The following is a 25,290-nucleotide window of genomic DNA, read 5'->3' on the forward strand; positions in this document are numbered from 1 at the left end:
GCTCTGTAGTATCTTGTTCCACAGATTGGATGTTCTAAGAAAGAAAATTTGTATATGAAAGTTGAATTTGTTCTAGTAAGAAGATAGAGAAAGTAAAGTTCTTTGCTGTGGTTGTAGACAGGCGAGTTCTTGTTGTAAATGTTTTACAGGGGTACTAGGTATTGGAGCTTAGTTGAACACCTACCATGAACATAATACAGTAGAAAGAGGCTTTCAGCATCTCTTTTGTGTGAAAGAGGCTGTAGGGACAAGAAGATAACATCTCTTACTAGATTGAAAAGGCATTTTTGTACTCAAGAGAAGAAAGTTACTGAGTGTGACCTCCTTAGAACATATCTGGTTCTTATATAGGTAAAGGATTACATCGGGGTGATGCTTTCTGGAGTGATAGAATGATGTAACCATTTTTCTATAGTATTTTGGCTGATTCAAGTAAAAATATGAAATAGAGAATAGGAATCTCATTTTTCAAGGTAAAAGTGAGACAAAATTCTTTTAAAAATGGGAAGAGCACAATTTTTTTTCTTTTAAAAAAATAAGTAGGATCAACTTGAAAACTGTTTCAAGAATAGAAAATCCATTGTTCTGCGAGTTATGGGCCTAAGAGCTGATTGCAGTTCCTAACCTTGGAGGAAAAGATATTTCCCTACATAGCATAAGAAGGTGGACGGTCCGGTCCAGTGTGAGCTGAGGCTAGTTATGACGATCAGCTGTGGAGAACACAAATGAATGCTTCCCCAACACAGTGTAAGGTGTGAAAAGGATATAATGGCAAACGGAGCCATTATGTTGCGGCGAATCACTATAGGGAAGAGAGAAGAAAAAACATGAGAATAAAATAAAAAGGCCGTCAAGATGTAACAAGTAATATGTGAAATATAGTCCCAAGCCAAAAAAATATAATGAACAAGGTAGCATATTAGTTGAGTTATTTTGATAGACAATAGAGGGTATCTTGTGAGCTGACCAGTGGAAATATTGTAGGTAGGAGTTTTTATTTTGATCCCCAAATGTAGTCTGGATAGAAATAATCGAGGAGATGAATGACTTGATTACAAGGAGTATATATAATATATATATATATATATATATGTACTAGCATGGGTACCCGGTGTTGCCCGGGTGTTTGGAGGTGTATGTTGAGCAAAAAAAAAAAAGTGGTAGTAGGAAAGCAGACTCAAACCCATACCACAAAGGAGGAAAAGAACGGGGAAAAAAACTTGACATCTTTGCTGTTACCATCACCGCCAAACCGGAAGTGACATAGGTTTAAATCGAAAGGAGAGGATGACTTTCAAAAATATTGGTGAAAAAAGCGACCTTCCTCCACCCCTGTAGAAAAGTGCCCAGTTGAAAGTGAAGATCTTAATGTTTTAGCCAATTTTTCGATATTTGTTGTCTGAAAGGTCGAACTTCAAAACGGTACTGATCTTGTAAAAATCCATCACCTCTGTCGAAAGTTTGAGGCAGACATGCAAACATGCATACATTTATATATTGGTAACTAAAAATTTTCAACCCAAACTGATTAAAAAGCTTGCCCTATCTCTGAATACCCTTTATGTAAAATTTCAAATGTTTAAACCAGAAATTGTCTGAGTAATTTGGTAGAGACTGCAGAAATCAAATTTTTTTAAACTTTGACGCCTATTATGACCCCTTAACATTTATTGTTTCAGGCTCAAATCAAGTTATTAAGTTAGATCCATATCCAAGGAACCTATATCTAAAATTCCAATTGTTTATACCCAAAATTGACGGAGGAGTTTGGTAGAGTTCTCAAAGGTCAAATCATTGAACTTTGATCCCTTAATAGCCAAATTTCTGGCCGAAAACGGATTACAAAGATTTTCCCAAATCTCAGTACCCTGTATATCAAATTTCGAGTCTGTAGACTGAAAATTGAAAGAGTTATTGCGTAGGGAAATGTATACAGACACACACACAGACAGACAGACGCATTCACTTTTATAGATATATAGATAAGAACTGTAAATATATTGTAAATAATTTTTCATCTCATCTAGGGATATTTTAAATAGTTTAGGTTCATAGAGTGAATGCAGTATTTTGGTGATTGCAACTAGTTGTAGGCAATAGCCCAAGTGGACGACCCTCAACACCGCTCTTCCCCCCCCCATTCTCCTTGGACTTCATACCTAATTATTAAATTGCATACATCTATAATATAATTCTCACCTGTCTGTTTAAATGTATGTATGTTTGTATGTCTCGCAAAAAATTTCCAGAGATGACGGATCCTGACAAGACTGGCATCATTTTGAAACTCAATGTCTCTGACGATAAATATCGAAAAAATGGCCAAAAACATTAAGTCCTCACCCTAAACTCGGCTGTTTTGTACAAGGAGGGGGTCGATTTTTTTTTTTTTTTTTCGCCGACATTTTAACAAGTCATGGTCATCGTTGGATTGACTTTGGTTAATTTTAACGCTTTTGACTTCCAGTCGCGTCATGGAGACATTGGCTAAAACGTCAGATTTTCTTTCACTTACTTTTCTGCCTTCACGTCACGGGTTTTAACCTGCCTGCTTACTACCACTTTTTATTTTTTTGCTCAATACACACCTTCAAACACTCGGGTAACGCAAGGCACCCAGGCTAGTTTTTATATAAATTCTGCTCATCAAGAGTTGTATGTTAAAAATGTATAACCCAATTCCATGATAAATAAAGTCTAGTTGTTAGTAACACCCATGGGGAAGAGTGGGCAGAAAAACCAACAGATGAGAGTCCTCCCAAGTTGACAAAAGAGACAAAAGGCCTCCATTGATTATGGAAAAGGGTGGCTGGAAATAAATAGCTGAGAGTAACCTACACCCAAATGGAAATGCCATAAGACTGAAAAGACATTTGGTCTGTGAAAATGGAAGTGGTCAGTGGGTAAAGACGGACAAAAGAAAAAAGAATAATGGGGCTTGACCTTTTTCCTATCCATGGGGTGTGGAAAATATAACAGTAAATAGGATGGATGTAAAGAAAAATGTATGTTGTACATTTTTGATAAAATAGGAAGGAAGGGGTGTTATGTTGTTAGTCTACCGGAAAATACTGTAAAGTGAAATAGTCGATTATGATCAGTATTAGAATGGTTGATTGTTATGATTGTAAAAGTAGAATATCAGAGGGAATGTTATCAAAGCAAAATAAATATTTATATTGAATAGTTTCCAGGAATGTAACTTGATGGATGTAATGTTATTCTGATAGTTATGTTTTCACTAAGGATGTATCAGGCAGTATTAGGAATTTAGGACAAAGAAAATGGATGAAAAAATACCTTTTGGAAACTACAGTTCATATGTTTTGATGCTACATAGAGAGTGACATCAGAAAAGGAAGTGAGTTTTAGATTGAACAGTCTGTAACTAAGAGTTGTGTAGTAGAGACAGCCGATTGCAGTCATGGGAGCACTACACTGGTTAAATGAAATATGTAGTTGCAGAAAAGCGTGACACCTAGGAACCAACAACACGCAACCTCAATAAATGTAAATGTGAAACAATTTGGAGTTTTTTATGAGAGATATGCCTACATTACAGGAGCATGTTAGAACAGACTAAAATGGTTGTGATTTAAAGCGTGTGTTTTTTTGTCCAACACAAATGTAAAAAATGTTTATCAGCCTTCTATGTATAAACTGTTAAGTATGTTGACACGTACAGATACCCATTATACACACACATTAAGAGAAACATTTTTACACAAGATAACATATTGGAAGATGTTACACACATTAAATAGACGACACCTTAACAAGCTAAAGAGACTCCTTATGTACAACTCGCATATATATACTTACTAGTGGGGAGGTACCTGGCGTGGCCCGGGTGTTTGTAGGTGTGTGTGGGGGGGGGTTGGAGAATCAAAACAACCCTGTTTAAAAAAAAAAAAAAAACGTTGGGCGGGTGTTTGGAGGTGTAAAAGAAAAAAAAAGTTTTAGTAGGAAAGTAAGAAAGTTGAACCCCGAACCTTTGATGTGGAGGTGGAAACGAAATGGAAAAAAACCCTAGGACCTAACCATCTCGGCCACGAGAGAAGAGGAATGAAAAACATCTTAATTTAACGTTTATAAAATGAAATTGACAGGTACGAGAAACTTAAGTCGCGTGATGTTTGACCTTGAAACATGACGCGGCTACAAGTCAGTTTTTGTTTGTTTTATACTGAAAAGCGAAAGAACTAGCGGCGATCGAAATATCTGAAAAAAATAGCGCATGAAAATCGGGCAAATTGAATACACACGCAACCCCTGTTCTTAAGTCGTAGATATTATCATTTAGACGTGATATAAAAAGTTTTAAGAAGTGAGCCGAGCGAGAAGGCCGACGAAAAAAGCCTTTTGCAGACATACACAAAAAGCGAACATACATACATACATACATACACACATTTTCGCTTTTATATATATAGATTATATAGACCAGTATACAACAATATTAAAAAGTTTGTTACTTTGTACTGTTAGTATTACTACTATTACTATTACAACTACATATACATTTTACTTTGCTTACATTTGGCTTTTTCAGTTTTTTATCCAAAATTCAAGAAAACATTTTACAGAAAAAAGCATGCAACTAAAAATTATAAAAAATATATTAAATATTTACATCTATATGCATAATTCTAAAACTATTATCCATATTAACTAATCAACTATAAAATATTCTTAGTTAACTTTGGTTGTAACTTAATTTCGAGTCGTTATAAAAATACAAATCATATGACACTAGAACTGATCATCTCGGTTTAAATTGCCCGTGAAATCTCAAGAGTATCCAATCAAATTTGATCATATGCATTGTAATTGGAATGTAATGTATGAAATAAAAAAAAATTGAAAAAATGTATCGCTTTTTGGTTCGTCAGTTTTGAACGTGTTTTTTTTTTTTTTTTTTCAACTTTAAGTATAAAAATATTCAACATATAAAGGCACATAAAATGCATATTTTATTCTTTTTCCGTCCATATAATTGTTTTAAAAATTGCCCCACAAATAAGAGATAAGGATTCCTAAAGCATATTGCCTGTTAAATTTTCCCAATTTCTAATGAAAAGATGTTACCTTTTAATACAAGTACAATTGATTTACCCCAGATCAAATTTATGCGTGTGTTGGTCATTCACTTGGGCTGAGCCTATCTTAGATGATGATGCTGTTGTACGAAAACTCTTATCTGGCTGGTTGTTTGCAAATTGAGTGTTTTAGGTGGTGAGTGAAAGGGCGAATGAGATGAGAAGTGGTAGGAGGAGGAGGAAAATAGATATGATAGTAGTAAAAGCAAAAGTGTATTCGAGAAAGAAAAGGGCAAGAGAATAAAAGGAAAAGAACAGAAAGAAAGAAAGAAAGAATTTACAATATATCAATGTTACTTGAATGTTGATTGAATGTTAAATTATTTAAATTATTCGGGTTACTGTTTTCATCTTGAGTGTTCCTATTTACTTACCTCCTCACGAGGGCAGAGTTAGACACAAGGTCAGTTTTTAATGTGGGGACTCTGTATAGGAACAAGAATAAAAATTGCCTCAGTCATGAAGAATTTCTCCACTAATCGAGAATAGAAAACAGTGTAGCATCAAAACAGATACTACACTGTGATCATGGCCAGAAAGTGACATCTTGAGTGTTATTTACATATATTTCGATCTATGTAACCACCAACCTTCTTCAGACATATCCTGTCAAACTCTGGAATCTTTCTTTCAAACTTTAGATAACCCTCCTCTAGAACTCTTGGTAACCCTACTGTCTAACTTGGGAATCTGCACGGAATTTCGGATGGAACCCTTTATTTAATCCATCGAGGTAACATGCTCTTGTTCACTGAACCATTAATTTCTGGAGATTTTCAGTAGCATATTCAGATTCCTTGCACAAAAATACACTTGTATAGCAAATTTCATTGCTTGATCTTGTGTTTTAACAAAGATATAGCATTTTTACTGAAAAAGTAGTGTAAAAAATGTGACAAAACGCATATGGTATTAAAGAAGGAAAAATATCCAAACGTGTGAGGCACAAAAATAGTCATGACTTCCTTAATTTTAATCAGATTTAAAAATTTTTAAAAGATTCTTTCTTAGATTATCAAGCTCTTTCTATGTATGCGGTTATTAGAATTTATGTTAAGCCATTTCAATTTTTTCATGTGTATTGCTATGTTCAGCCATGACCAGGTAGATTTCTGAGTTCATTAAGATACACCTGATAAGAGTTGGAAGTTATATTGGCTTGATATTCTTTTCTGAATAAAATTTAAGATTAGAACAATAGTTTGAATAATCCAAATCATCAATTCTCATCTCAGAACTTCAGAAACTCATAAAAATCGTTTGACTCAACCAACATAAAAGAAAAGGATAAAGATCATCAAATAACGTAACGAAAAATATTTATTTCTGAGAAAAAAGTATTAGAAAGCGTTGTACTTTGCAGTCCATATATTGTAGTAGTTATTTCAGTTGAACATTTAATGGAAGGGAAATAAATCAGCAGATGATTAAGAATGTTATCATCTGCCTTGGAAGTAGCTATTTTGCATGGAAATAAAAGTTATATGAATGTAGCAGTTTTATTGAAGGTGCTGTTAATTTGTGGCATGATTTGGATATTTTTGTTGGCAAGAAAATGCCAGCCAAAAGTATTGTATATTATTATTTATTTAAAGTTTTAAAAAGTATGACTGACACCTGAAATTTTAAATTGTCTGATTACGGCTCATGAAATTTTAAAAAAGTCCAATTAATTATTTATCAAACTTTGATGTAAAGACTACTGACATGCTTTTTATGGTAAATGTGAATTCAGTATTTTCATTTATTAGCTTTTAATAACTGGGATCTGAAGCATTTATTAAAAAAAAAAAAGAAATGTGGTCGATTCCAGTCCAGACTTAAAATTTTAACATGTATGATTTGGGTTTGACATATTTCAACTTCAGCTTAGAAAAAAACTTCCCCATATCAAAAAAAAAAAAAAAAAAAGAAAGAAAGAAAAAAGTCATATATGAAGAAAATACTTGATTCTGATTCCGACACTTAAATTTTAAAAGTTCCTACTCTTGTTCCAGCTGAGCTCTTCAAATTTTGAAACAGTAAATTTTAAAGAATCAAAGCAAATATTCAGCGCCAGAATTGGATATTTGCCTTGATTGTGTATAATTTCAAAAGCTGAAGTTGTGTCTTTATAAAATTTGAAAACACGTGTCAGAGCTGAAGTTGGACCATTTGTTAAATTTCAGGAACCAAGTTTGAACTTTAAAAAAATTAAAGAGCCAGATAGTGACCATTTTAATAATTTCAGAAGCTAAAGTTGGACCTTTTTAAAAGTTTTCAGGATGTGGAGCCAAAAGTCAAACTTTTAACATTTCAATTGGAATCTGAGATGAATGTTTGTTCTACTGACTCTGTAGTCTTATATTGGAGTATTCATGCCAAACATTTTTCTCATGACTGTAAATGCAAAAATGGTTTTATTTTGTTTGCAACATGAAACTCTTCAGAATCTGTTTTTCTTTTTTGTATTTATTTATTTTTGGTAATCTTGTAAATTGTTCTGAACAATTTTTTTTGTGCTTCAGGCGTCCAAGCGGCAATGTCCAAGAGGATGTTAGAGCGCATTTGATACCTGATAGAAAAAAATTCCATGATAATCTGAAAGACTTGCTCAAGAACCTGGAACAAGAAAACAAGCAGTTGAAAGACATTGTCGCTCATCGGCACAAGCATCTCCTCAAGACAAAGGATAAACTTGATGAACATAATGCATTCTTCACAAAGGTAGTTTTCGACTTTTTTTTAACCTTGACATTTTTACTTTTTTAATTAATTTCTTTAGATGTGACTTTGCACTTCTACAACTGAGGAACTGAAGTCCGTTCACGATATCTTAAAGTTGACTTTTACAAGAACTTTATGAATGATTCTTATTAAATACAGGAATATTATTCTACATTAGATTTATCAGGGACTTATATCCCTTGGACCATATCGGGGACTTATATCCCTTGGACCATATCGGGGACTTGTATCCCTTGGACCATATCGGGGACTTGTATCCCTTGGACCATATCGGGGACTTGTATCCCTTGGACCATATCCTAACTTATACAGAACAAGAGAATGCACTTTTATTTTCGAAAATCAAAATCAATTTTTTTTTTTTTTATTATTATTATTAGAAAGTTGGATTTCTGCTTCCCATAGATATGAGTTCTCAAAATTTGCTTTTTTTTTTCTTTTATAGAAAAAAATTTGATTTCTGCCAAATTGTTAGAGCCTTACCTCATGTTCTTTCATCTGGCTTGATTTTATTTAATCTTTATCTTTTCCTTTTTTTCTCTCTTCTTTATCTCTTCACCTTTCATTCCTGTTCCATTTTCAGTTCTCTCTGAAAATTCTCTTTAATTCTCTCTCTGGAAATTTAAAATGTTAATTTTGCTGTGAAGGCTAACAAAGCGGCATTCACCTTAAACAAGCTGAACTAGCTCCTTCCCAAAGAAGTTTCTAGGGAATATTAAATTCACAAGCAGTCCCCACTTGTATATATGTCTCAGTTAGGTGAGATGACAGTGTTAGAGTTTTGCAGAGCGGTATCAACATCCTCCTACTTATGGCACTTGGTATTGCCAAATTGGTCACTCATCTGGTACTGACCAGGCTCAACACTACTTTTTTTTTTTTTTTTTTTTTTTACATAGGCATGACCACATTATCAAGGCCAAGAGGCCACTCAAGGATAAGGGTTAAAGAGTGTACAGTAGAAATTGGACAATATAGTAATCATTAGTAATGAAAATTTGGTAAATTTGATAACTTATATGGAACGGCTCATCAAGAACTTATTTACGTTAGACTTGAAGACAACCATATTGTAGTCAGCCGGAAAGCAGGAAAACAGAGGACAATTCCACAGGCGTGCAGTTCTAAGAAAGAAGCTTTGTTCATGGAATTTAGGTTTAGGCACAGATAAAGAGTGGGGGGAATTATTGATAGTGTTTACAGCTAGACGAGTGTTTCTTGTGAAAGTTTGGCGAGGGGGGACCATAGATTGAAGCTCAGCCGAACACTTTCCATGAAAATAACGATACATCAGAGACAAACTCGCAACATCTCTTCTGTGAGATAGAGGTTGCAGCGAAGAGAAAAGGACATCTCCTACGAGGCTACGAAGTCTATTTTGAACTCTATCAAAGCAGGACAAGTCCTTTCTAGCAGCTCCTGCTCAGATGTGGCAACAGTATTCCATCCTTGGACGTACCTGGCTCTTATATAGATAGAGAATAGCATCAGCAGTGAGATATTTATCGGATCGATAGAAAGATCCCACCATTTTTCCAGCGGCCTTGGCAACAGATTTGATGTACGTGTTCCATTTAAGATCAGGAGTAATGGTCAAGCCAAGAAGCTTGTCAAAACTTGAGGCCTCCTGAAGACGAGAGCCATTCATTTCAATTGATACCAGATGTGGATTAGAATGTTGATGATGTAAAGAGAGAAGCTTGGTTTTAGATGCATTAAAAGTAACCAGCCACTCCTTTCCCCATTGTACTATGTGCTCAAGATCAGAGGAGAGAGAATTGGAGAGAACTTGGTCGTTTACTGTCTTAGATGTGCTACCATAAATGGTAGTGTCGTCAGCATAAATGTCTACAAATGATGTAAGGATGTGATTTGGAAGATCATTAATGTAGATCAGGAAAAGAGTCGGGCCCAGGATGGACCTCTGAGGGACACCGGCATTAATACTGTGAGCTTCTGATTTTTGCCCCTCAACTACTACTCTTATGAATCTATCAGAAAGAAATGATTTAATAATTGAGAAGACTTTTCCAGCTATACCATAGCTAGCGATCTTATGAAGTAAACCTTTATGCCATACCCTATCAAAGGCTTTAGATATGTCAAGAGCAATTGCCCTAGAAAGATTGCCACCATCGAGAGATTTGCTAATCCTATGCGATATAACTGTAAGCACATCTGCTGTAGATCTAGCAGAACGGAAACCATATTGAGTGTCACTAAGGTTATTTTTGTTGAGATGGTTGATTACTTCTGTATTTAACACAGATTCTAGCAACTTACTCATGACACACAGGAGACTTATTGGCCTGTACTGAGAGGGGGATGAGCGATCACCTGAATTCTTAAATACAGGGCATACTGATGAGATTTTCCAGGGAGATGGGAAACTATTCTCCTTAAGACAACGTTTAAACAGTTTTGTAAGTATGGGCGCTAGTTCAGGTTGAAGTTTTTTGAGTACTATAATTGGAATACCGTCAGGGCCAGTTGCTTTACTGGAATCAAGGTTTTTGATTAGCTTGGCAACATCACGTACAGATATACGTATATCACATAGCGTGTTTTCTGATACAGGAGGAAATATTGGGAGTTGGCGGCCTTGGTCGCAAAGGGTAGAATTAGCTGCAAAGTTCTTGACAAAGAGTTTGGCTTTGTCTGATGCTGACGAGATTACCTCAGGTCCATTGATAATAGTTGGGATGAAGCACACGCTTCTGTTCAGGATTCTGTTTGCTATTTGCCAAAACTGGTGGGAACCAAGCCGCTGCTCAGCTACTTTGGACTTAACAGATTGAGCATACAACTCTCTTGCGTTCTTTATTACTTTCTTACAATGGTTGCTGGCAGTCCTGAAAGCGGTGATCTAATGAGAATTACTGTTAACGTGATTGAAGGCTAGGCTAAGACTTCAAATGATGATAGATCTAGGGGTAGTTAGATGACTTTTGTTGCATCAAAGAATGACTTCCTGCCTCCTTTCTTCCATATGTGCACTCAGTGTAGTTCTCTTAATTTTGGCTTGGTTGAAACTGATTGGAGTTCTTAAGAAAAATGTTGATTTTTTTTCAATGCCTTCTCCACACACCCATATACACACATAGCTCTTTCCACAAGCAGGTTGGGAAATTTGTTTTGCTTTTAGCTTTTATTTTTGTCATTGGCTACATACAGCCTTAAAAATATAATTCCACCCCACATAGAGAATTGAAAACTGGAAATCTTTCTCTTTTCTGGCAGACACTTCTTAACTAGATATTCATTTTTGCATGGCTTTCACAACTTAAGTGTTGTGCTTGTTGGACATCTTTTACAGCCTATAGACTTTGTTCTGGTCAATGTCACTGAGATTCCCAAACAAGACACCACAAGATGTACTCATTACTCGTGTGTATATCTATCTTATGAGTCTCTCACAACATGTTTTTTGTAATTCTATTGAGAGACTTTAATGTATTTCTTACTATGTTATACTTATGTTTCTTGTTTCATATCATGTTAAGTATTATGTTTTGTGCTTTATATATCCCTTTGTGTTTGTCTTCAACAAGCTGTGAAAATGTGTGTGTGTGTATGAGTGTGTGTGTGTATATATATATATATATATATATATATATATATATATATATAAACTACTTAATTTTATATATTTTATAATATATATATATATATATATATATATATATATAAACTACTTAATTTTATATATTTTATTTATTTATATATATATATATATATATATATATATATATATAAAATTTACATTTCCTGTCTGGGTCGTTTGGACTTTTGTTTCCCTTTATTTTATATTTAACTTTATCATTTATTTTTTTTTCTCTCTCTCCTTTTTCTTCCTAGATCTTTTTTATTTATAGTTATGTCTCAGAAGTAGAGTGAAAAGCACATCTTATTTTTCTTTTATTAATATTATTTTTTTTCCTTGTACACATGTTTGTGAATTATTCCATGGATTTCTGCCTTTGGATTATTATGGACCATCTTCTTCCAATTACGGGATGTCTTTGGATTTTACTTGTACAAATGGAAATTCTTTTAACTTTCTTGAAGTTTTACATTTGGATTTTACCGTCACTGGATTTTTTATCTTCCACCAGACTATCCATTCATGTGTAATCACCTTTTTCTTTACCATATTCCCTCTGCTTAACTTATTTTGTTTTCAAGTAAGATCTTTGACTTACTTGTTGTTTCATCAAATACTTCTGCATGCAAAATCCGATCCCGCATTTTGCTAATTCCTACCCTCTGATGAGAAGGAGAGTATTTCTTCGAAACTCCGTGGATTAAGGACTATCCATTTATCTTGTGTTTCTTTTTCAGATTAAATATGTTTTTAACTCATTTCAAAGTGTTTTTTAACATATTTTATTAACTGTTTGCTCATATATATATATATATATATATATATATATATATATATATTGTGTATTTAGGCAGCATGTTTTCATTTAGACAGACATTGCTTAATAGTTTTTTGGGTTTTTTTTGTAATTTCTCTATTTTTTGTATGATCGTTCTAATATCGTGGTCGGATTTGTGTAAGAAAGTTCCATAGTTATTTTCATCCATCTGTTTTTTTGTTTTGTAAGTACTTTCAACTGATTTTCTTCAGGCAGTTTTTGATTACTGTTTCATTTAAAATCTGGATGCTTTTGTATGCTTCAAATTACATTTAAATTACTTAAAATAGTGAAGGGTTTCATGTTTAAAAAATAAATAAATAAATAAATAAAAATGTTTTTAACGTGTTAAGAATGTGGCTAAAATAAATAAGCAATATATTTAAATAAACATTTAGGTAAAAAATAAATAGTGTGTGTATATATATATATATATATATATATATATATATATACACTTTTTATTTATTTTTTACATAAACATTTAGGTTAAAAATAAATAAGATGTATATCTTGCTGTACTTTGGTATTAAGCACTATCATTAAACATGTTTCACTTTGGAACAATATTAATCTGGAATTATATATATCTCTATATATATCCATCAAACGTTTTTCCCTGTAAACAGGACCTGTTACCTTTTCTAAATCTACTAACAAGAACTCTTCATTCTTTCAATATGACCATACCAATGAAATCTTTTCTTCTGCACACATCTCCCTATACTGTCCAGATTTAAACTTGTTTTTAAGACTCGCATTACACATCCATTGTATAATTTTCATTTCTCATTTCTCTCCATGCAATGCATGTCCTCAACCCTCATTGGCCAACTTTCACTTCCATCATCATTACACTGTATACACATTCTTGATAGACTCTTCATTTAGTTGACAATGATAATGCTTTGCTGCTTAGTAACAGAAGTTCGTTGAGCTTAATCCATCCATTTCTGAGTATTGTAATCACACTAGAACTTGCTCCACCCTGTACTGCAATGGTATCACCAAGTTAAGAAAACTTTTGAACTAACTCAATAGCTTTGCCATCCAAATATAATTTCTCTATACCTGAGTTCTCATTCACATCCATCTCTATACAACGATAATTTTCAAATTTCCTGAACACATGAATCCTTATTTACTTGTCTCCCCATGAGGGCAGTTAGATACAAGATTGGTTTGTAATGTAAGGAAAATCCAGCTTCTCCAAAAGGGGCACTCTGAATTAGAACCCGATAAAAATGACCTCAGTCTAGAAAGATCCCTCCTTCACTAATTAAAGAACAGGAAAATAATACACTTTAAAATATTTATTTGCACAAAATATAAAGATTTACATTTGAAACAAATTGAGCACAACGCCATCAAAACAACAAGTACCTATTATTTCTTTATTTATTTAAAATATAAATGCAGAAGAAATGACTTTAAATTTGCCTATTGTATGATTCTGAACAAGTATTAAAGATTTGACTTTTGTTGTGTTCATTTGTATATTCTGTCATAATAAACTGCTTTCAGTTTGATGACATTTGTAAAACATAGTTGGGCAGACATTAATGTTTACCTATTTTGTCTACATGACATCTACAATGTTTATTTTTATCAATTTGAGTAAAAAGGGAAAATCGTGTCAGATTTTAACTTTCTGGAACCAAAAATTTATTTGATCGATTGTTTTGTTTTGTGGCATATCAACCCCTTTTAGGATTATTTAATATCAAATCCGGTCATTTGAGTGAAACTTTTATGCTTCAAGTTGTGAATATTTTCAAATATTTATTCATGTTGTAAATGTAAGTTTTGGGTTAATGTTTTCATCTTTGATGCTGTTCTTGTCTCAGCCGATGTAACTGGCCTTTTTCATGCATGTCTTGTCGAACTCTGTAATTTGTACAAAGTTCAAACAAATCCATTTATTTAATCCACAAGGGTAACTTGCTTTCATTTCATCAGCTATTTTAAGTAATTTTAAAAATTTTTAATTGTAATTAAGAATTACCGTCAATTGAACCTTCAAACTCCAGAAAACTGTCATTTAGAACTTATAACTTAGTACTTACATTCATTGTGCCATGGATCAGTAATGGTAATCCAAATTTGCAATCCTTATTCTAAAAAAATTCCAAAACATAATGTAAGTTTTGTAGATTAATTTGTTTTGTAAATAAATAGTTAAGAAATTAGATAATCTATTAAACTCATAGACATAATTCTAACAGGTATTTTAATTTCAGGTCAGGCATAGACTGTGAGCTCGGCATACCAAGCCCACTGTCTATCACCTTTACTCATACCTATATCCTCCTTCTATCTATGGATTAAATAGTAGAGTAGACTAGACTCTCAAGCCTTTGTTGTGCAACTAGTCTAGGACAAGAAAAACTGAAATATCATTTCTTTTTCTGCTCATCCCAGTGTTGTTTCTAGCCATTTAGGACTACTTACCACTGGACTTAAGCAATGCTGATTCAGAGGAAATGTGGTTTAGACTAAAAACATCTTGTTACCTGACCTTTGAACTCATCAAGCAACTTCTGAGTTTAAACACCTTCAGTTCATCTACACTACAAATATCATTTGATAATTAAAACTAACTTACCAGGGCTTTTATTATATACACCTCACATAGGATCCTTACAGGGAATATCTATTGTCTCAAAAAATTAAACATGGGCCTGATTGTGCCAAGTTTGAATTCAGTTTGTCCGATAAAAACACTTTGACCAAACCTATGCTTGACCTTGTGTCTAACCTCCTCGAAAGACAGTAAATAAAATGAGACTCACTTCTTCGTCTTCATTATCAGAATCCCCATCCTCTGTTTGTCTTATTTCTCTTTATTAAGAGTCTGCAATCTCGATCTTCAGGCTTGGCAATTATGAGTATTCCATTCAAATTTCAATAAGATCCTTAAGTTCTCTTGGGTCGTCCAATTTTCTTCTGGCTCTCTACCTTAAGGCCTCCTCTCAACCTGGCCAAAACACAAAAGTTCATCAAGGTTTGGTATATTCAGCTTTGAAAACAGAATATCGGCATTGATATGCCAGGTCTGATCCTATCCATTTGATCATTACTTTAATTTAATTGAAGATAGACAAGTGAAAGCAATCAAAAACAAAGATATAGTGAAAATAGAGACTATATAACTGAAGTTATGGGCTTAGAAATTGTTATTTTATAGAGTTAAGCTTTCATTAGAATGATTAAAGTGTACATAAAATTTGAATACTTCTGCAAAATAAGGATTATGTTATCATTGGCATATTCTGTGTAGTTTACATAAACTGCCAGCATGTGCTTTTTTTTTTTTTAAATACTGGCCAATTTTTAAGGTTTTGAACGAAAACATTGTTTACTAAAAACAGTGGCCAATGTTTAAAATGCTAGCAAAATTTTAACTCAGAATATTTAGAAGTGATCTCATTTGGACCATATTATTTCCAAATTATTCCCCTGAATTATACCAAAATATATAAAAAGAATGCACTCCTCTTTGCAGAAACCTAAAATATCCAATTCCATCCCCATGTAAATATCAAAATGAGATATGCTGTCTTTCTAACTGAAACTCTCACGCAGTCAAAGTACAAATGGCTGCCATTTTGGAATACTGATCACAAAACCTGGTTGCAGTCCTCTTCAAACTCTCTCTTCTAGTTGCATTAATTAGTCTATATAAGACTCCTAGAAGTTTAACAACAAAATATATGTCTTGTTTATTGCATTGTTCATGCATATTTTTCTTTGTAGACCTTTGTTCTTTACTGATTTTGTTACAACATTGTCTTAACTTCTTTTACCTCTTTATGTATCATGCTTCATATATCCTCTGTATGTTGTCTCCAATAAGCTGTCTTAGTGTGTGTGTATATATATATATATATATATATATATATATATAATGTGTGTGTGTGTGTGTGTGTGTTTAAAAACGTTTCTCTCAATTAAAAAAACAAACAAAAAACACCAAGATTCATGACTGCTTTGTTTTACATATTGTGTGTGTTGGATTTGTTTTTATTTATATTCATTGTTTGGATTCATTGTAATTGTAAACATCATCACTGTCTTCATGATCATTGAAGAATTCCATCGTTTTTAAACGTTTCTCTCAATTAAAAAAAAAACAAAAAAAAACACTGAGATTCATGACTGCTTCGGTTTACATGTTGCATGTGTTGGATTTGTTTTATCTGGGGTGAAGAGGGCTCCAGAAAGCCATGGTCAAGGCACCCTCTCTAGGAGAAGCAAATCTCTGATTTAAAAAACCAAAAAGCGGAAGACCAGTACCCGCTTTAAGCTGGTTTGCAGTTTGATTTGTTGCTGGATATCAACATTTTGAACTGAGAGAGAGACCAGCTGTCATACAAAGCTAAATCTCTGTAATAACATCTTTGTACAGATACTTCCTCAGACATTTGTCAAAAAAAAAAAGACAGTCCTATTGGCGATGGCTGTCCATATTAACAGGAACAGAAGATATTATGCTAAGCGACACCCACTCCAGCTCTGTTGCTGGAATGTGAGAACACTTATTGACAATGGTAAAAAGACTAGAACGGAAGACTGCAATTTTGACTAAGGAATTGCAAAGATACAATATAGACATTGCTGCACTCTCTGAGACAGGTTTCGCAAGTGAGGATCAACTGGTTGAGCGTGAGTCAGGCTACACAATCTTCTGGTCTGGTAGAGCTGAAAAGAAGAGGCGTGAGGCTGGTGTTGGTTTTGCAGTTAAGAACTCCTTAATTGACAAGATCGAACAGCCAGTAGGCATAAATGACCGTGTAATGACATTGAGAATGCCCCTTGCTGCTGGTCGTTACATGAATGTTCTTTCTGTCTATGCACCGACTCTTACTTCGTCTGAAGATGATATCACTTCTTATTATCATATGCTTAGATCTGTTATCACCTGTTTGCCAAGTGCTGAGAGTTTGATGGTTCTTGGTGACTTCAATGCACGAGTGGGATCAGACAATGAGACTTGATCTCCATTGGGTCCATATGGCATTGGTAGAGTCAATTCAAATGGTATGCTGCTTTTCCATCTCTACAGCGAACTAAATCTTGTTATCACCAACACTTTTTCCCACCAGAAAAACAAGGAGACCTGGTTCCATCCCCAATCTAAACATGGTCATTTGCTTGATTACATACTGTCTAGACGTGGTGATCTTGTAAATTTTTGTAAAGTTAGAGTAATGCGTCGTACTGATCATTTAATGGCCAGAGCTACACTGAAAATTACAGTTTGCAAAAAAAGCTGTTTCAATGTTTTTTTTTTTTACATGGGGGTCACGACTTATCAAGGCCCGAAGGCCACTCAAGGATACTCAAGGATAAGAGTTATTGCGTGTATAGTAATCAATGAGATAGTTTATGTTGGACTTGAAGACGTCCAAGTTGTAGTCAGGTGGGAAACAGGCAAGCGGCAGAGAGTTCCACTGGCGTGCAGTTCTAAGAAAGAAGCTTTGCTCATGGAATCTATGTTTGGATTTAGGCACAGATAAAGAGTGGGGAAAATTATTGACAGTAGTTTCAGCTAGACGGGTGTTTCTCGTGAAAGATTGGCGAGGGGGGACGAGGGATTGGAGCTCAGACGAACACCTGCCATGGAAATAGCGATAGAACAAAGACAGGCTTGCAACGTCTCTTCTGTGGGAGAGAGGTTGCAGGGAAAAGAAAAGGGCATCCCCCACTAAACCACAAGGCAGGATAGGCTGTTTTTAGCAGCTCCTGCCCAGATGTGGCAACAGTACTCAATCCTTGGACGTACTTGGCTTTTATAAAGATAGAGAATTGCATCAATAGTGAGATATCTTCTGGAGCGGTAGAAGGATCCCACCATTTTCCCAGCGTCCCTGACAACAGGATTGATGTACGTGTTCCATTTTAGATCAGGAGTAAAGGTCAAACCCAGAAGCTTGTCAAAACATGGAGCCTCTCCAAGACGAGAGCCATCCATTTCAATTGATGCCAGATGGGGATCTGAGCGTTGATGATGTAAGGATAGAAGCTTGGTTTTGGATGCATTAAAAGTGACCAGCCACCTCTTTCCCCATTGTACCACGTGCTCAAGATCAGAGGAGAGAGAATTAGAACTTTGTCATTTACGGCCTTTGATGTGTTGCCAAAGATGGTCGTGTCATCAGCATAGATGTCAACGAATGATTTAAGTATGTGTTTTGGGAGATCATTGATGTAGATCAGGAAGAGAGTTGGACCCAGGATGGACCCCTGAGGGACTCCAGCATTAATACTGTGGGCCTCTGATTTCTGCCCATCAACCACTACTCTTATGAACCTATCGGAGAGAAATAATTTAATGATTGAGAAAACATTTCCAGTAATACCGTAGCTGGAAATCTTGTGAAGTAGGCCCTTATGCCATACCTTATCGAAGGCCTTCGATATGTCAAGAGCAATTGCCCTGGAGAGGAAACCTTTGTCAAGAGATTCACTAATCCTGTGTTATATAATCGGTAGTACATCTGCTGTAGATCTTGCAGAGCGGAAACCATATTGCGTGTCACTAAGAAGGTTGTTTCTGTTGAGGTGGTTGACTACTTTATTTAATATGGATTCCAACAACTTACTCATGACACACAGGAGACTTATTGGTCTGTACTGAGAGGGAGATGACTTTTCACCTGAATTCTTAAATACAGGGCATATTGATGAGGTTTTCCAGGGTGTTGGAAAGTACTTCTCCTTAAGGCAACGCTTAAACAGTTTTGTAAGTATGGGGGCAAGTTCTGGTTGGAGCTTTTTCAGCACTATAACTGGAATGCTGTCAGGGCCAGTTGCTTTACTGGAATCAAGGTTCTTGATTAGCTTGGCGACCTCACACACAGATATTTGCATGTTGCATAGCGTGTTGTCTGTTATAGGAGGAAATACAGGGAGTTGATGGTCATTGTCACATAGGGTAGATAGCTGCAAAGTTCTTGGCAAATAGTCTGGCCTTGTCTGATGCTGACGAGATGACCTCAGGTCCATTGATGATAGTTGGGATAGAACGCACGCTTCTGTTCAGGATCCTGTTTGCTATTTGCCAGAACTGGTGGGAACCAAGCCGCTGCTCAGCTACTTTGGATTTAACAGACTGAGCATATAACTCTCTTGCATGTTTTATTACTCTTTTACAGTGGTTGCTGGCAGTCCTGAAAGCAGCTTAGTCTCAGTACATCCTAAAGTGTCTAAACGTATTGATGTTTCCAAATTGAAGGATCCAGTCGTACAAAGTTCCTTGAAATTTGCTTTCAACCAGGTGGATTTCTCAGATTGTGATTGGGAGACAGTAAGAGATACAATATACCAAAAAGGTTTTGAAGCTCTTGGATTGAAGGTTCCCACACATCGAGATTGGTTTGCTGATAATTTCAATCAAGTTAATCCTCAAATTGATAGAAAGCGGAAAGCTTATTTGAAACTTCTCAACTCTTCACTTCTGAACAGGCCAGCTTTCGCTGCCCACTTCTCTTCTGTGCAGAGTGAGGTTCAGTGTTGTGTGCACTAAATAAAAAAACAAATGGTGGTCTTACCTCTCCAGGGAGATACAAACTGCCTACGATCATAGAGATGTCAAGACATTCTACACTTTGCTTCATCAGGCTTATGGTCCAAAATCCTCTTCAACTACACCACTCTTGGTGAAGTATGGGAAAACCTTGCTGAAAACCTCAGATGAAATTATGCATCAATGGCATGAACACTTGCATGATCTTTTTCATAACCCATCCAATGTTGATGTTGCTGCAATAGAAAGTATCCCTCAATTTTCCTTTTGTTCAGAACTTGATGTTGAACTGACTCTTGTGGAAACAGTTGACTGCATTAAACAAATAAACTCGAACAAAGCCCCTGGGCTGGATGGCATCCCTGCTGAGCTGCTGATACATGGTGGTGTCAATGTACATTGTGTGGTCCACTCTTTGATACTGTCAGTATGGCAGGGTGATCCGGTTGCCCAAGATTGGGTAGATGCCATCTTGGTTATGTTGTACAAAGGAAAGGATACAAGGTCTGATTGTGGAAATTATCAAGGTATCTCGCTGCTGATGTGAGAAATTCCATAACCAACACCATTTTGTTTGCCCGCCTAACATGAGTTGCTTGACGGTCTTTGATTGGTTCAATTTGAATGCAGTGGGTGGATGAAGGACATTTCTCTAAATACAGAGACAACATAATTGCTGAACTTATTTTACCCAATGAGGATATTCTACAGTGTTCGGCTTGATATATTTGATTATGGGAAATTGTTCCTATTTCTTCCAGAGACCACGAGGTCCTAAAATATGCCATATTGGGCAACATCATTCACGCCGTTTTCAACCATGTACAACATGAATCCTTCTAAAATGAAACCTGAACTAACATTCCCACAGAGGAATCATAACTAAAGGCTCCATTCCGTATGGATAACAAATTCAGCCACTGTTTTTGCAAAGGACTTACCGTGAACCAAAGAACTTTCATTTACTGATACATCTTGAATAAAATTTGAGTTTTAAAGGCATGGCTTTTGTTTGTGGAGTTTCATTTGTTATCTGCAGGGAGGAAATTGGGTGTGTAGGGAAGAAATTTCTTATACCCCATTTTTTTTGCAAAAACAGTGGCTGAATTTGCTATCCATAAACCACAAGAAGGTTAATATGGGGGTGAACACGCTTATCAGGAGTGGATTGAAGGAGTGCTACATATTGATCAAATTGAGGAATCAAAACCTCTTTAAATTTGCGGCTTTATTCTCGCAAAAATTAAATTTAAAATTCGAAGTTAATAACTTCAATAAAGTTGTCGATAACTTATCTCAGGAAGGTTTCCGGCTATATCCCGGTAATAAGAATTTGAATGGAACCCACCTTATGAGGATTATTGGATTGGACCTTCTGAGCAAGTTGAATGAGCTAAAGCTAGTTGAGTGTCTTAATGGAAATGCATGGCGACATGGAAAATTTATAATTCTGTTTGGCGAGAGCCGACATTTTTTAAAAAAAGATTTGAATGTAGAATCGCCTCCCCTTAATTATATAGTAAAATCACTTCCTCAATCCAACAGTTATTTGATTGATTCGGTGCTAAATCCGACACTCTTATGAGGACGGTTTGAAACCTTTCTTTCCCGAGTCCGTGGTCGAGCATGGGGTTGAAACCTTGCTCAGTCTCGATTCATTAGGTATTGAAGAAGATGCTAAGTTGTCGGCTGTGGACAAAAAAAAAATAGAAGAGTTCAAAAACTATCGTATGGGAGGGGGGAAAATATCACGTAGACTTACCGTGGTATCATGACAGGATCTCACTGGTAAACAGTAACTTTGTGACTTCCTTGAAGGTAATGGAGAGAGTGGCAGAGTCCTTAGAAAGAAAGGGAATGTATAATGAGTACTTCCAAGTGTTTGAGGATTATGAGGAATGTGGAATAGTGGAGCAGTTTTTCGTCCTGCCTGGGAAGTATGAAAATTATATTTGGGTTCCACATAGACCCGTTATTAAGGAGGGAACTGGAGGGACGACAAACATTCGTCCCGTATTCAACTGCTCCCTAAAACGTCGAGAGGGGATGTCAATTAATGACACTGCCTACATGCTAAATTATTGGATTTATTGCTGGGATTCAGGAAAAATAAATATGCCCTTCTTGGTGATGTAAGAAAGACCTTTTTACAAATTCACCTTAAGTCAGAAGAGGATAAAAACAGATTTTGTTTTTTCCTTAAAAAAGGTGACAAATTGTGTACTTACAGGTACAAACCAATTATATTTGGGTTCAATGCTAGCCCCTTCATTCTGGACTTCAGTTTGAAATTCCATGCAGAAAAATATGCAAAGGATGCAGCATCGCATGCTATTTCCAACAATTTTTACGTGGATAATCTTGTCACTACCAGTTGTGACGGAAAGTTCTTACTTGCTATTTATAATAATGTTCGTAGCAGACTGTCAGTAATCAATAGGATAGTGTAGCAATAGTATTGGAGAATTGATAAGGTGTCATTACTTGGGGGGGGGGGTCATCAGGAATTTGTTTGTGTTGGACTTGAAGACATCCAGGTTGAAATCGGGAGGGAAACAAGCAAGCGGAACAGAGTTCCACAGGCGTGCAGTTCTAAGAAAGAAGCTTTGTTCATGGAATCTACGTTTTGATTTAGGCACAGATAAAGAGTGGGGAAAATTATTGACGGTGGTTTCAGCTAGTCTGGTGTTTTTTGAAAAAGATTGGCGAGGGAGGACCAGAGAATGGGAGCTCAGACGAACACTTGCCATGGAAATAACGATAGAACAAAGACATGCTCGCTACGTCTCTTCTGTGGGAAAGAGGTTGCAGGAAAGAGAAAAGGGCATCCCTACCAAGCTACGAAGTCTATTTTGTACTCTGTCAAGGCAGGATAGGCTGTTTTTAGCAGCTCCTGCCCAGATGTGGCAGCAGTACTCCATCTTTGGATGTACTTGGCTCTTATATAGATAGAGAATTGCATCATTAGTGAGATATCTTCTGGAGCGGGAGAAGGATCCCACCATTTTCCCACCGACCTTGGCCACAGACTTGATGTATGTGTTCCATTTAAGATCAGGTGTAAAGGTCAAACCCAGGAGCTTATCAAAGTCTGGAGCCTCCCTTAGATGAGAGCCATCCATTTCAATTGATGCCAGATGGGGATCAGAGCATTTATAATGTAGAGATAGGAGCTTGGTCTTAGGTGCATTAAAGGTAACCAGCCACCTCTTTCCCCACTGTACCACGCGCTCAAGATCAGAGGAGAGAGAATCAGAGAACATCATCATTTACAGCCTTTGATGTGTTGCCATAGATGGTCGTGTCATCAACATAGATGTCAACGAAAGATTTTAGTATGTGTTTTGGGAGATCATTGATGTAGATCAGGAAGAGAGTTGGGCCCAGTATGGATCCCTGAGGGACTCCAGCATTAATACTGTGGGCCTCTTATCTCTGCCCATCAACCACTACTCTTATGAGTCTATCAGACAGAAATAATTTAATGATCGAGAAAACATTTCCAGTTATACCGTAGCTGGAAATCTTGTGTAGTAGGCGTTTATGCCAAACCTTATCGAGAGGTTCCTTAGACATATTCTTGGTTAAAGTGGTATAGCTTTGTCCCTGATTTAAAAAGGCCAAAACAACCACTATTGCTACCATTGTTATTAAGAACCAGATGCGTTAGGCGGGTCATCTCATCCAGTTTGAAGACTATCGACTCCCAAAACAGTTGTTCTATGGTGAGCTCTTTCTTGGAAAAAGACCCCAACACAAATCCAAAAAATGTTTTCATGATAGCATCAAGGAGAGTCTGGTGAGCTTTCATATTCCTGTTGGGAGTCCCTAGCGTTTGATCGCAAGCAGTGGAGGACATTGATATATAGGGGCGCAGAACATTTTGAAACAGCCAAAATAGACCGAGCAAAGCTTAAGAGAGCATGTAAGAAATGGCAAACCTTGTCGCCCAACCATGGAGATTTCTGGATCTGTAAGGTGTGTGATCGGGTCTGTTGTCTAAGGCAGGTTTTGTTAATCACATGAAAGCCGCGATGATACAGGTTCCGCTGCTGTTAGTTTCATCCAAACCAGTGAACGTTTTCAGTGTCATGTCTGCTTGAGGATAAAAAAAAGTTTTGGTGGGTAAGTATGAGGATCGAACCCGAACCCTTGAGGCAAAGTTGGAAATTAAAGTGTGAAAAAAAAAAGTGCAACGTTAACCATTGAGCCACTGCGAAATACTAACGGAAACACGTTTGAATTTATTTAACTATTTAGAATTGGCAGGTGCACGTTTTAATGACTTAATGAGGTCAACGCTTTTTTATTTTTATTTTCCAAAGATGTTGGGGGGGGGGGACCATAACCAAATTGAATAGTAATTGTTTGATATAAGGAAAATATTTCCACATTGATCAAATCTGATTGCTTTCGGACATTTCCGGCGATCGCGACCGGAAAAATACTGCCAGAATTAGTGTCGCTTTTATTATACGAAAAAGCCTAATCCACATGCGGTGAGCGAAAAAATTTTGAAAGTCGAGCAAATTAAATAGACAGGCGACCTCCGTTGTTAACTCATAGATATTATGATTTATATGTGATATAAAAAGTTTTAAGAAGTTGTGAGCTGACCGACCGCTTCTCAAAAAAAAGCCTTTCACAGACATACACAAAAATCAAACATACATACACACATTTTCGCTTTTATATTTATACTAGCGGGGGATACCCGGCGTTGCCCGGGTGTTTGGAGGTGTGTATATGGGGGTGGGGTAAGTAATAACCTTTAAACGTTGTTAAAAAATCAGAAAAAAAAAAAAAAATGGCATAAATAGCAAGGGGTACCTGGCGTTGCCCGGGTGTTTGGAGGTGTGTGTGGTTTTGGGTAAATCAAAACTCTGGAGGTAGGGTGTTAAAATAAAAAAAAAAAAAAAAAAGTTTTGGTGGGTGAGTATGAGGATTGAACCCAAACCCTTGAGGCAAAGTTGGAAATTAAAGTGTGAAAAAAAATCGTGCAACATTAACCACTGGGCCACTGGGACATATTAACGGAAACACGTTTGAATTTAAGTAATACAAACAGAATTGACATGCGGCTGCAATAAAAGTTAACTCTACTGCTTCTATTTGACCTCATTAATGAGGTCATAGAAGTAGCAGACTTAACTTTTGCTCTGCTTCTAATGGACCTCATTAATGAGGTCAAATAGAAAGAGTGAACTTTTGCTGCCGGGCAGCTTTTGGGTTTATTTACCCAACTTTGACTGGTTTTTTCCCCAAGATGTTGGGGGGGGGGGGACCAGCTCCCCATTCTCCAGATTGAATAGTAATTGTCTGATATATGGAGTTTGGCCCCACATTGATCAAAGCTGATTGCTTCTGGACGTTTCCCAATGTGATTGCTGGGAACATACCTTAGCTTTGAATTAGTTTCACTTTTTATACGAAAAAGCTCAACAAACACAAGACGGGCTGAAATAGCAATAATTTTTTAAAAATCGACGTAAATAAATCTAGACGCTACACGCAT

The 25,290-nt window shown here is 36.0% G+C and overlaps 1 protein-coding gene across 1 annotated transcript in view; it reads left to right on the top strand.

Moving 5' to 3' along the window:
• LOC145285983 (uncharacterized) overlaps positions 1-25,290 on the top strand; it is a 37,379-nt gene that overhangs the window by 8,744 nt on the left and 3,345 nt on the right. The window contains exon 4 of the mRNA XM_080134573.1: positions 7,607-7,805. Within this exon, the coding sequence (XP_079990699.1) occupies positions 7,607-7,805 (199 nt within the window). The remainder of the gene's footprint in view (positions 1-7,606; positions 7,806-25,290) is intronic.

This window comes from Euprymna scolopes, chromosome 10, assembly GCF_053919585.1.
Source record: "Euprymna scolopes isolate OS-2025 chromosome 10, ASM5391958v1, whole genome shotgun sequence".
NCBI classification, from domain to species: Eukaryota; Metazoa; Mollusca; class Cephalopoda; order Sepiida; family Sepiolidae; genus Euprymna; species Euprymna scolopes.